The sequence below is a fragment of the Labeo rohita genome, chromosome 25 (assembly GCF_022985175.1).
Source record: "Labeo rohita strain BAU-BD-2019 chromosome 25, IGBB_LRoh.1.0, whole genome shotgun sequence".
Classification (NCBI taxonomy): domain Eukaryota; kingdom Metazoa; phylum Chordata; class Actinopteri; order Cypriniformes; family Cyprinidae; genus Labeo; species Labeo rohita.
The window spans coordinates 17,570,454-17,584,313 of record NC_066893.1 but is presented as its reverse complement, the minus strand read 5'-3'; the positions used below and the strand labels follow the sequence as shown (position 1 = coordinate 17,584,313).

Here is a 13,860-nt window from a genome sequence, read left to right as displayed (position 1 = left end):
ATTAAAAGCCAGGGGGTGAAAACTTTTGAACAGAATGAAGATTTCTTATTTTGCCTAAATATATATATATATATATATATATATATATATATATATATATATTTTTTTTTTTTTTTACAAAAGATACTTGTTTCCCAGAAGACAAAATAAGTAAAATTTTCCCAGAGTTTCAAATTTAAAAAAGTATTTGACGTCCTGTGAGATTTGTGCTTGACATAACATTCTCTCAGGCCTCAAAGTGATACGAGATTCACTCGGAAATATTCATGTCGGAGTCACGCATGGAGAGCTGTTGGTCAAGGTCAGGGCCACTGAGGGCAGAAGTAACCACACAAGGCCTGGACATGAATAATGATGAGTCTCTCTGTTTAACACTGAAATTGAGAAGAGGGTTAAAAAAAGAACTAAACACAGGTGAAGTGTGACCTGTGGAGGTAGGCTGGACCAATGTGGACCGCACAGATCAAGGAGGTCTTGGAGAAATCGCGTCATCCGGTGAGCCAACAGTGGACACTTGAGCCCTTGGTGTCACAAAGGGCCGCTATTGAGACGCCTCCCAAAGCGCCATTAGGCCGCTGCCTCACGTGGTATTGAGTCGCTCACATTGAAGTCTGGCACATAAAACTTGTCTTGGTAAAAACTATCCTTTCTTTTGTGTTTTACAAAGGGAAAGTCTAATGGGACTCCCTTTTGGGAGTTTTGAGTCTATAAAAACATTTAATCCTTTGAAAGAAAAAAGGTTTATTATGAGGCAGTCTTTATTGTAAAGATAACAACATCTCTTGAATACAAAAGAGCTGTTATGATGACGCAGAGAAGTGTGAGAGCCAGAGCCAATTAATTAACCTGGCTGGCAAAAGGTAAGATATCGCATAGCCAAAATATTGCTTAACATCAGAGATGAAGCGATCATGTTGCACACATGAACTACAAACCTGGTCTCACGCAACATAGTCAACAATGAACTGAAGAAAATAAAATTTTGTTTTACAAACTTAACAAAACTATATAACCATGTGTAGTTAACACTTTTAAAAGTAGGTATCAAATAGATTTTATTAGTTTTTGTTTTTACTCATAATTTTGTCCTTTAAAGAATACAACTCTTAATTTCAGTCAGATCATTTTTAAATAAAATTTAAGTTTATAGATTAACAACATTTAAAGGGATAGTTCACACAAAAAGGAACATTCTGTCAATAATTACTGCTCTCTATGCAGAGTCAGAAAGCTCTCATATTTCATCAAAAATATCTTAGTTTGTGTTCTGAAGATAAACAAAGGTCTTACAGGTCTAAAACGACATGAAGGTGAGAAAAAGACAGATTTTTAATTTTTGGGTGACAATCAGGCACAAATTTCAAACCTCAAATTAAAGCTGCATGCAGCGTTGAAACGGCCCTCGCACCCGGGCTCACCGCCACTCGGTGGAAAACAGCGTACGGTGAGCAATATGCATTTAAAGTGTTAAATATAGGAGGAATATGTCAAAGTCATTCATATGTGCCAACCTTCCTGCTGCCAGATGGTGGCGCTATGACCATAACTGAATATTGGCATGTTATTGTCTTCAGGCCAGGACTTTGATCAAACATAGGAAGTTCAGTGCAGATTGAACATGGTTTGTAAAACGTGACATATCTTGTTGCCAACAGGTGGCGCTATGATTATAACTGAATATTGACCTTTAGATGTGTTCAGGCCAGGACTCTGTGAAATCTGGGGCAGATCGGACATTGTATGGCTGAGTTATAACAACTTCCTTTTTCATGGCAAAACATCGAAGTTTGCCACAGACACACTCTTCAGCGAAAACTCAAGATCTTTGCAATTTAACATCACAAAGGGCTTTAGATTACACTGACCAAATTTGGTGTTGATTTGTTTAAATCTCTAGAAGTTCGTTTAAATACGTCTGAAAATGGCGAAAATGGCAAAAACGGCACAAAACATGCCAAAAAAATTCAAAATAACAGACTTTCTATTGGGTTTCGGACTTTGTCCAAGGGAGTTTTTTGTAGGTATTGGTGTATTACATGCAGTGTTCGTACAAGGTGCTTAAAGGCTTTAAGCACTTGAATTTGACATTTTGAAATCTAATTGATTCAAACTTGTGACTTCAATCATTCATTTCAAGTGATTCACTAGCAAAAACCAGATCAAATTTAAAAGAGTCAGATTTTAAAAAGAGCGTAGTGATGGGTAAAACTGAGTTTTTTGAAACTCTGAATCAGTTAAACCATTGTGTCGCAAAAGATTCACTATTTCGAAGCACTTGAATCGGATCACATATTGTGAATCATTTGTTTCAGGTTGGGACTTTGGAGCGCGTATCATGAATCATTTCATTTAGACCGGAACAGATTCATTAATCATTTAGCAAATTGAATGATTCAAATCAAATGATTCGCGTTACGCAATTTGAAATCATTATCTAAATCAAATTCAGATCGGGACTTCAGAGCGTGGATCGTGAATCGTTTGATTTAGATTGGAACTTCGGAGTGGGTTCGCCAATCTTTGGGTTTAGATCGAAACTGCGGATCGTGAATCATTTGATTCAGATCGGGACTTTGGTGCGATTTCGCAAATCTTTTGCTTTAGACCGAAACTTCGGAGTGTGGAAAATGAATCATTTGATTCATATCGGAACTTCAAAGTGCAGATCGCGAATCTTTTGTTTTAGATCGAAACTTCGGAGCGCTGATCATGAATCATTTGATTCAGATCGGGACTTTGGTCCGATTTCGTGAATCTTCTGCTTTAGACCGAAACTTTGGAGCGCAGAAAATGAATCATTTGATTCAGATTGGGACTTTGTTGTGGTTTCTCAAATCTTTTGCTTTAGGTTGAAACTTCGGAGCGCTGATCATGAATCATTCGATTCAGATCAAGACTTTGCTGCGATTACGTGAATCTTTTGCTTTAGTCCGAAACTTTGGAGCGCAGAAAATGAATCATTTGATTCAGATCGGGACTTCAGTGCAGCTTCGCCAATATTTTTCTTAAGATCGAAACTTCAGACAAATCACTTTGTAATACTTTAGTAGTAATTCTTTGCATGTGCTTCACTTAATTTTTGCCTTTTTTATTATTATATTTTTATCTATTTCTCCTTTTTTAGAATTTGAAATGGAAGACATTGTTCGACAAGCCCTTGAAAATCAAAAAAGTAGTGCTTGAATAGTCTTTGAAAGTCCTGGGAATTCATTTACAGTATCTGTACGAACCCTGTACATGTGTCTACCACATTTCGTAATTTGAAATTTTATAGGTGGCGCTATTGAGCCATTTTGCCACATCCACTTCTGAAACCCATATGCCAATTTTCACCACTTTTGGCATGTGTGCAAAATTTTGTTTTCGAGCCCTTTTGATGTTCAGGCCCTCAAAAATGGGATTCATTTTGGAGAAGAATAAACCGAGCAATTCCAATTAACAGACAAGAACAAGGCACATAAATCTAAATAAAAATCATTTATTTTCATTAATATAGTAATCAATCTACCTAGAGCAAAGAAATAAAGGTCCACCATGCCACTTTATTACTACAGTATGTGGAGGCTGCGCCAAGGTCTGAATACTGAACAGACGGACACACAGACCAATAAGGAGAGAGGGGGCGGGGTTCATTCTGGTCTTCATTCTCCATGCCTAGTTTAAGGTGGGAGGGGCCAGTGTACTTGGGGGTGGAGTCGAGGATATATTCCTCTAATCTAAAACTTGGGAGGGAAAACTTTGAAATCTTCAAGCTAGAGGAACAGACCTGTTATAGAGGGGGCAGACCAACCTTGACAGACACAGGAAAGCTGAAATGTCTGTGTCGGTGCGAGTGTATGCGAGTGTGCATGTGTGTGTGTCTGAGAGACGGGGTGTAACAGGTGCTGCGTAGATCCAACTTTCACTGTACACTTGAAGAGGTTTCAGACACGAGGGATAAAAAATTGAGGTAACAAACGCCTTCCTTTTCCGGTTCCTAAAAAAACAACAACAGAAAAGGAATTTCAGACAACATAATTTGAATTCAAGACAACATGAAATGCCACACAAAGACAAAAAACTGTGGATTATTTGTCTTGACATTGTAATTTGTGATTATTATTTTATAAACGCACAGATGTTAAAATTCTGGTCAATACCAATATTCCTAGAAAAAATGAAAAATAATACACAAAATACTACAAAGAATATTTGAAATGCTATATAAGTGAGCTTAGGTATCACGCTAAAATAAAATAAATATTAGTTAAAAAAAAAAAGTTTTAGACTTAAAATGAAAATTTTAAATTAGAAACAAAACAATCAGTTTAAGTACTAAAATTACTGAAGCTGAAATAACAATTAATTAAAGCTAAATCTAAATATTACAAATGAATAATGACAGAAGCACATAAAATTACTAAAAATTAAAGTAAAATGAAAAATGAAAACATAAAAATATACTATATAAATAATAATTTTTTTAAAGATTACATTTATTAGCTAATGCACTAATAAAATCTTGATACCTGCTCTCATCGGGGTGTATTGGTTCCACTTGACACTATGGTGCCATCTGTATTAGTGTGAGACTGCTCCTTCACCACTGGATCTAAAGACACACACATTATGTATGTTTCTGGAATTTTAGATTGCTTGTTGTGTCTATATATGTTGTCTATATAAGTAAGGTAAGCAAACTCACAGAAATAAGGGTGCTCCATGGCCTCGGTGGCGGTCAATCTCTGCTGATGGTCGTAGCGTAGCAGCTTGTCAAGAAGGTCCAGAGCCTCTGGGCTCACCAAATGCTGGTTCTCCGTTTGCACAAACTGTTCCCAGCGCTTTCGTGTCTGCCTGTGGGATACGGCAGGAGAGTTTCTGTAACTGGACAAACTTACAAAGTAGTAGATTATGTCACAATTAGTATTAAATTAATTGGGACTTGTTACTTTGTATCCGTAAGGACCTATAATTTCCGCAATGAGGAAAATGTGGACTGAATCATGAAATCAAATAATAAAAATGGAATTTACTGTATAATGTGGAATGTCTCAGAATTTGCCAAATTTGGGATGAATAAATCAAAAGTAGGTCTGTATACTTACATGATATAGACTAGTGTCTGTGAATATTAAGCCACAAAAAACTATTTAAATATTAATTTGACATGTTCTGTCTCTGTGTGAATGCATGGTGCAAACGCACGGTTTTGTTTACTACACACATATTTACAGTCTTTGCCACCTCAATATTTAAGTACATGTACATATAAACAATCTCTAGAGGCACTTAACGAGCATTTTACCATTTTTTTTAGGAAAACTATCTTCATATGATATACAAACAGAAAATTGAAGGTCTTCATAGCAACCCGTCAAAATAAAAGTTTGGTTTAACTTGAAGAAACTGTGACAGTAAAAATATTACTTCGTGTAATGATAGTACTACTACTAAAAAAATTATTAATAAAACATTACTGTAAGGAATATTTACCAAATAAATTTTACCAGAATTTACCAGAAAAAAAAATTGTAATATACAACACAGTATTTCAATTAATTAGAGATGCTTTCAAATATTAAAATGTAATGAAATGCAGAAAATTTATGGAAAATACAGAATTTGGTAAAAATAAAACTAAATTTGAGAAAAAAACTAAAACGTAACTCACAGGGCCTTAAAAATGTACTTTCTGTTAAACTTTTAATAAACTGCTGTTAAATTATGTAAGATTCTTGATTTGATAAATTAATTAGACATGCTTTATAATTCATATTTTTAATTTAACCATTAAAACAAAGTCTAGAAAAAGGGAAAAAAACAGAATCTAGAAAAATTACTACAGAAAAAATGGAATTTGGGAAAACAAATAAAACTGATTTCATAGGACCCTATATCAATGTTTTTTTTCTGTATCATTGACATACTATTACAATTTTTAATATTTTAAACTGGTTTTTATTTTGTATTGTGCTGTCATTTTGATTATAGTTTTTTTTATCTATTTTTTTCCTTTTTTTTAAATTTTAGTTATTTTATGACATCAAGTGAAAAAAAATGCAACTAAATAAAATGAGAATTGCTGCCTTGGCAACTAGATGTTTTTATGTTTTTAGTTTTAGTTTATTCAACTATAATAACAGTGCTTCGTATTTCAATATCCATGTACTGAACACTTAAATTCAGCCAGATATCATTAATGATACAGTTTTCCTTATGTAAAAAGTTACTGAACTCAGTGGAAAGCCTTGGAATTACCTAAAATTATAAATAAATACAATTTTATAATACATAATTTGTCTTTTATTTGTGAATATAATACAATAATACTGTAGTCAACATTTGAAGTGGATCAAAACCTTTCATCAAAGTTGTACTAAACCCAAAACAACACGTGTTCTTGTCTTTGGACAACTTTGATGCACTTTTTTGATCCACCATGTTGACAACAGTATATTGTATAACATAATATATTATATTATATTATATTATATTATACTATAATAAGTGAAACAGATTTGATTTCTATTCTTGCCTTGTTGTTGTTGTTATTATTTTTTACAGATGAATTAAAAACCACTGCAAGGATTTTTATCATTATAGGGTCGATTTGCACATACACTGCCAACACACATTAATGTTCAAACAACATGTAAAAGTGAACTTAGCATCCGATGAGCCCATTAAAAAATCCATTTAGATTTTTTAAATGCCTCTATGACATCCTCTGCTGGTACTCACTGGCCAAGCAGGTCTTTGAATCTTGGATCCAGTTCAATGTGGTATTTGCGCAGGTAGCCAAACAACTCATCTGTTCCGAGAACCTTTGCAATCCGCACCAACTGGAGAACGAGGAAATCAAATGAAACCATAGTCACATGTTTAAGACAAAGCGTTTAGCTAGTAGCATTAAATGCATGTTATATATTTTTTAATAGTTATAAAAATGAATAATCCATTCCTGATGTATATGATACTAATATTACCCACCTGATCATAGTTGTCTTGGCCATGAAAGAAGGGCTCTTTCTGAAAGATCATACTGGCCAGCATGCAGCCGAGACTCCACATGTCCAGACTGTAATCATACATCTGTTCACACAATACAACAAATATTTAACAGAGCAATAAACAACAACATGAGACATTTAAAAATGTTTAATGAATATTATTTTGATCATGAAAAGTACATGCAATGATCGGTCTAATATCAAACGTGCTACATTTAAGGACATTTGAGTGAGTGATTCTCTAAATACCATCATTGTTGTTTATTTCATGCTAATCTGACTGTCACTGACAGCTTTTTTTTTTTTTTAAGAAGTCTTTCATGTGACAGCAGCGTCACATGTAAGACTGATATGAAGATTTCCGATCTGAAGATAAGGCCAAAGGCTGTCAATATAAACAATGACATTGTGCAACTCCTCAACAAAGCGAGATAACTGATGATGTAGATAAATATTTTTGGGTTTCTAAACTTAACTGCAACTGGATGAACAAGTTACTGACAAAAATCTGAGGAATGTTACGTTACATACAAGGAAGTGTTTGTGTTGTCATAAAATGAAGGACTCTGCATTTTACCTGATAGTCCACCAACAGTTCTGGACCCTTGAAATAGCGTGAAGCCACTCTGACATTGTACTCTTGTGCAGGGTGATAGAACTCAGCAAGACCCCAGTCTATTAACCTCAGCTGCATCAAACACACAAACATGATGCTGCAAATCAACATCTGAAAACCATCTCATTTGCCAAAAGAAACTGGTACTCTGATGCCCTCTGCTGGTGTATGACGGAGGGAACATTACAGTCCTGCTTGCTCTGAAACTGCATTCTTAACGTCTTGAATGCAGTTCAAGATGCAGAAACAACAAAAAAACCCACACAATTACCTTTCTTAACTGGTGGTCGATCATAACATTGTGGGGTTTGACGTCGCGATGCATGATCCCCATACTGTGGCAGTAGTCCAGAGCCTGACCGTTTAAAAAAAAAAAAAAAAAAAAAAAAAACCTTAGCAATGTATACAAATCTCCAAAACAAGCCAGTGAAGCACACACTTGTGAGCTTACCTTTAGTAGTTCATACATGTAAAAACGTATATCGTAATCTGTTAACTTTTGATACAGCTCCTAAACAGGAAAGGAAAAAAAAAACAATATTAGATTCAAAAGATTCAAATTTAGATGCAACTTAGGTATTAAAATAGAAATTAAAATTTAATCATTCTGACTGGCCAGTAGGCAACAAAACACAAAACATTTTTGCAAATATTTTTTAATAATCTTACTCATTACCTTAAATAGACAGACAGACAAATAACTAGACAGACAAACAGAGATAGATGGACAAACAGACAGACAGACAGACAGACGACAGACAGACGACAAATAGTCAGACAACATATAGACAGACAGACAGACAGATGAGAAACAGACTAACAAATAGACAGATAGATGACAGACAGACGACAAATAGACAGACAGACAGACAGACAGACAGACAGACAGACAGACAGACAGACAGACAGACAGACAGACAGACAGATGGAGACAGTGAGAGAGACAGAGAGACGACAGACAGACAGACAGACAGACAGACATGACGACAAATAGACAGGCGGACACAGACATAGACAATAGACAGACAGACAGACACCACTAATAGACAGACAGACATGATAACAGACAGACAGACAAACAGACAGATAGATAGATGACAGACAGATGATAGAAAGACAGATGACAGAAAGACAGATGGGCAACAAATAGATAGACAGATAAACAGACAGACAGATAAATAGACAGAAATGATGACATAGACACAGACAGACAACAAATAGACAGACAGAGACGGACAGACAGACAGACAGAGAGACAGACATGATGACAGATAGACAGGCAGACATAGACATAGACAACAGACAGATGACAAATAGACAGACAGACAGACATGATGACATAGACAAACAGATAGACAGACGACAGACAGATGATAGAAAGACACAGACGACAGAAAGACAGATGGACAACAAATAGATAGACAGACAAACAGACAGATAATAGACAGATAAATAGACAGAAATGATGACAGACACAGAGAGACAACAAAAAGACAGACAGACAGACATGATGACAGATAGACAGGCAGACATAGACATAGACAACAGACAGACGACAAATAGACAGACAGACACACAACAAATAGACAGACAGACAGACAGACAGACAGACAGACATACAGATAGATAGACAGACGATAGACTGATGATAGAAAGACACCGATGTCTTAAAGACAGACAACAAATAGACAGACAGATAGATAGACAGACAAATAGACAGAGATGACAGATAGACAGACAGACAGACAGACGACAGATAAATAGACACAATAGACAGACAAACAACAAATAGACAGACAGACGATAGACAGACGACAGACTTGATGACAGATAGACAAACCACAGAAAGACAGACAGACAAACACATGACAAATAGACAGACAGATGACAGACAAATAGACAAATAGACAAATAGACAGACAGACAGACAGACAGACAGATAGATAGATAGATGACAACCTTAATTAAAATATACCTTAAAATCTGTGTTATTGATGCATTCAAAGACAAGCGCAGGTGTTCGAGACTGCAGAATGATTGGGGAGAAACCATGAAATAGACCGAAAAAGAGATGAACAATCAGAAAAAAGGAAGTCCTTCAATCAACAATAGTAAGCATTAACAGACACCATCAAGCAGTCATTGTGATCGCAATCAGGAATAAAACAGGAGCACATGGACTACAAAAGCATTACGGCTGCCTACAACTCATTATTCAGATGTAAAATCTAATTTGTTGTTTAAATAATCATCACTGTGCTTCTCAAATCATTTTCATATGATCTCATTTGGGCCCAGATAATCCTTTGGAATCACTCTATTACTGGTTGCTCATGTTTGTACGGTAAGTGACATTTCCAATCTGATTTTTTTTTCAATGTAATTTCACTGACAAATTTGAGACATAAAAACTTCTCATTTCAGCCCAAACCCAAATTTGCAACTGCAAGCTAGAAAAAGCCATTTGGCTAAATGCTGTCCACCCACAGTCTTCAGAGAGAGAAAAAAAAATCAAAGTCCTCCTGGGACACACTGTTCACCCTGATTGGACAAGCATCGTCAATGGAAGAGGAGAGAGATGGGGAACGTACCACAGGGTCCTTTACTGTGTCCATTAGCTGAATGATGTTGGTTCCTCCTCGCAGGTTCTCCAGGATCTTGATCTCTCTCTTGATCTTCTTTTTCTTGACAGGCTATTTTAGAAACGAATGATGTAACAATAAAAACATTATGCAACAGTAAAAACTGAAAGTTGATGTAGGCATTAACAGTAGCCAATAATATCTAACAGCCATTAGTTTAGCTCAAAAACAGAATTTACTATTGTTAGTGAGAATATTAAGAGCATGGAAATATACAATATATTCACTTTGGAGAAATGAACACACTGAATACAAACTCTCACCTTGAGGATTTTGACCACCACCTTCTCATTATTGTTGATGTTGATGGCCTCGAAGACCTCGCTGTATTTGCCCCTCCCGAGCTTCCGTACCAGCTGGTAATCCTCCTGGTTACTGCAGGTGGTACACAGATTCGCATGCCAGTCAGATAGAGAATCTACACCAGAAACCAGCACAGAAACATCTCCAGCCCAGCACGCAAACACGTGGCTTCTGTGTGTGTGAAGGGGCTGAAACACATTCAGCCATCTGTGAAAATGACCAAGCCCATCATTTCCCCTGTCAGATGAAGCCTGACTGACATCTCTACCAAGGGAACGAGCCAAAGACGACATTTTAAGCATTGGCCTGCTATCTGAAAGTGCTCTTAACTATAGTAATGAGGCAAATGCCACTATTCTCACAGAACCTTATCTGAATTAAAATAGTTTAATGTGAAGCAGCACGTTGCAATAAACACAAGTGGGCATATGCTTTATGATGTACAATCTATAGGTAAAATAGCCGTGAGCGGCTTTCAATTGTGTTATTTTATATACAGCTTTAATGCTTAGTAATTTATTATATACACTACCAGTCAAAAGTTTTTGAACAGTAACATTAAAGATCTGTGATTGAGATGGTGAAAATATATTTTAATATTTCAATTTAGCCTTGATTTATGTTAAATACTTTTTTCAGTTTATTTCCCAAGGCAACATTTCTAATTTTCAATAAAGTTAAACTAATATTTCTCTCTTTTTCTGATTTTTTTTTTTTTTTTTTTTAATTAACAATAACAATTTTTATTAGTTTTAATTATAAACAACACTGGCATTCAAATGACTCACCAATGCCAGTGCAACCCTACAAAATAAACAATTAGCCATATTAAATTACAAGTTGGCACGGTTCATAGTTCATAATTTAGGGTAGGGCTATTTAGGGTTATTTTTTCATATGGAATTCAAATGAGCAATTTGCGACATATTTTATGCATCTTTTTTCATACACCAACACTTATAATATTTCATGTGCTAATGTAATTTTCCATTCTGCATACTAGAAATGGCACATCACATTTAGCATCAATGTTGTCGAACCTTGACTTACGACTTTTGAATTTTGACTCACCACACAAAAATACAGATTCTATTGTGCTTTCATGTTTTTTTGGAGTTTCACTGTATGGAAACGAGCCGTGTGAATATTGCTAAACATATTCTCCTTTTCTGTTCTACAGAGAAATATAACAAAAATTAAATAATGACAGCATATTCATCACCACTTGTATTTATATATGTGCACCGTGCAAAACAGAAGCACATTAACAGCTCCTGAGGAATCTAACCATTAAAACCACTAAATGCTCTATTAGTGCACTGGTTTAGAATGGTAATTACTAGATGTGCACTGCACACTTGAGGGAATCGGTGCATTTGCATAAAATCTGTGGATGTTGTGGACAGTCACACACTCCTCTCTCTCTAACGCTGCATCTGTAAATCCGTTCATGTCATCCTCTCATCATCAGCTCTCAAACAGGGGCTGCTCGATCACGCAGATTGATGACTTTCCCAGCACGATCGATAGCGAGCCTACAAATGTGAACCACTGCGCAAAGAAAACCAGCAGACACACGCACAAAATCACACACGAAACGCGCCTGGGTTTTTGAGGCACGATATCAGGTGATGATGCTCTTGGGCTTTTTATAGCTTTAAATCTCTCACCTCCAGGTGGGCACATGGGCCTCGTAGTCCCAGTATTCCCTGCTCTTCAAAGTGTTGACATCGGCATACACCCGAGATTTACTACCGGCCACTGGGCCGGGCATGGCGTGCGACGGGGCTCAGGGTGTAGGAGAAATCCGATCGCCAAATCCAATCCAAAACACACAAACACACGGAGGACCACCGATGTGAGATAGACCAGCCCGGGGGAGGTCTGATGGTATCCGGTTCGGGCGTGTGATATCCGATATCAGCGGCGTAAAAGATGGAGCGCGGTGGCCGCTAAGCAGCGCTCGTTCCCCGGCTTGTCAGTGGCGTTTAGCGCGCCTGGAGATCCGAGGGTGAAAATGAATTAGTGGGTTGTCTGTGAAATGTGCTAATATCGCATGCAAAGCTGCGAATATGAAGTCTAGACGGTCTATTTTTGATCTGTATGTGAGAAGTTTTGTGCAAAGTTATTTGCTTTAAAAATAGACTTTGAGTCCTAGGCGGGGGGGGTTGTTTAAATCTAATTATTGTGGGTTAAACCCCCCCACCACCACCCCAAAGGGGCCTCAATCCCTAGATCCAAAGCATAGAGATCCAAGAAGAAAAACCAGGATGTGTTGTTTCCGCTCAGTCTTCAGTCTGTTGCAATGGATGTTGGAAAATGCAGCCCACCGTAACTGAGTAGAATATAACTAACCAGTCTCTAAGCTTCAGGATATTGACTGGTTAGAGAGAGAGGGGGGGGGAGAGAGAGAGGGAGAGAGAGAGGCGGTGGACTACAGATCGATGTTCTGCTCGACCCCCGTGAAAAATCGTGTCACCGTGACGTCGCTTGCGTAAAGTCGGTATGCAATAATCACGAAACCCGTTTATAATCCCGTGCAGCGTTCTGCTTGTGATCGGGGTTCGGGTTTTCCGGACCAATCCCCCCGTGCTGCTGCAGGAAAAACGGACTGCATCGGTTTGACCCGGAAGCACAAGATAGCTTTATCAATTAGCATTGAACAGCCGGAAGTACAAGTTGTCATGGCCACTGGGCATGTCCGACCGTTGCTATGCGCCCATATATGAAAGACTTCCGTTTCCATTGATGACAGAGGAACAAGCAGTGCATATTAACACAAGTACTATAGGAAAAACATATATTTTGAGGAAATGTATTGCTGCGTTTTTCACTTTTTCCTATTTGACGCATTTCAAGAGAATCATCACATATGTAGTTTTGTACAAATGGTCTACCTTAATAAACGATGAACTCGGGGAAACACATACACTAAAAGCCAAAAGTTTTTTAATGTTTTTTTTTTTTAAGAAGTCTCTTCTGCTCATCAAGCCTGCATTTCTTTGATCCGAAGTACAGCAAAAACAGTAAAACTGTGACATATTTTTTACTATTTAAAATAACTGCTTTATATTTTTAATATGTAATTTATTTCTTTGATCAAAGCTACATTTTCAGCATCATTACTCCAGTCTTCAGTGTCACATGATCCTTAAGAAATCATTCTAATATTCTGATTTGCTGTTCAATAAATATTTATTATTATTATTATTATCAATATTTAAAACAGATGAATACATTTTTTCAGGATTCTTTGGTGAATATACAGATCCAAAGATAATCAAATAAAATAAATAAAAAGCTTTTGTAG

At 36.6% G+C, this 13,860-nt stretch overlaps 1 protein-coding gene across 1 annotated transcript; it reads right to left on the bottom strand.

Moving 5' to 3' along the window:
- Nucleotides 1-3,458: 3,458 nt before the first annotated feature.
- csnk2a2b (casein kinase 2, alpha prime polypeptide b) lies at nt 3,459-13,188 on the bottom strand. The gene is made up of 12 exons (XM_051100261.1): nt 12,221-13,188; nt 10,511-10,622; nt 10,197-10,298; nt 9,581-9,631; nt 8,057-8,116; nt 7,877-7,960; nt 7,567-7,677; nt 6,970-7,071; nt 6,721-6,821; nt 4,685-4,833; nt 4,509-4,591; nt 3,459-3,976 (listed from the first exon to the last, which is right to left on the bottom strand). The coding sequence occupies exons 1-11, from the start codon at nt 12,322-12,324 to the stop codon at nt 4,515-4,517; spliced, it is 1,053 nt and encodes a 350-aa protein (XP_050956218.1). The 5' UTR covers nt 12,325-13,188; the 3' UTR covers nt 3,459-3,976; nt 4,509-4,514.
- Nucleotides 13,189-13,860: the final 672 nt, after the last annotated feature.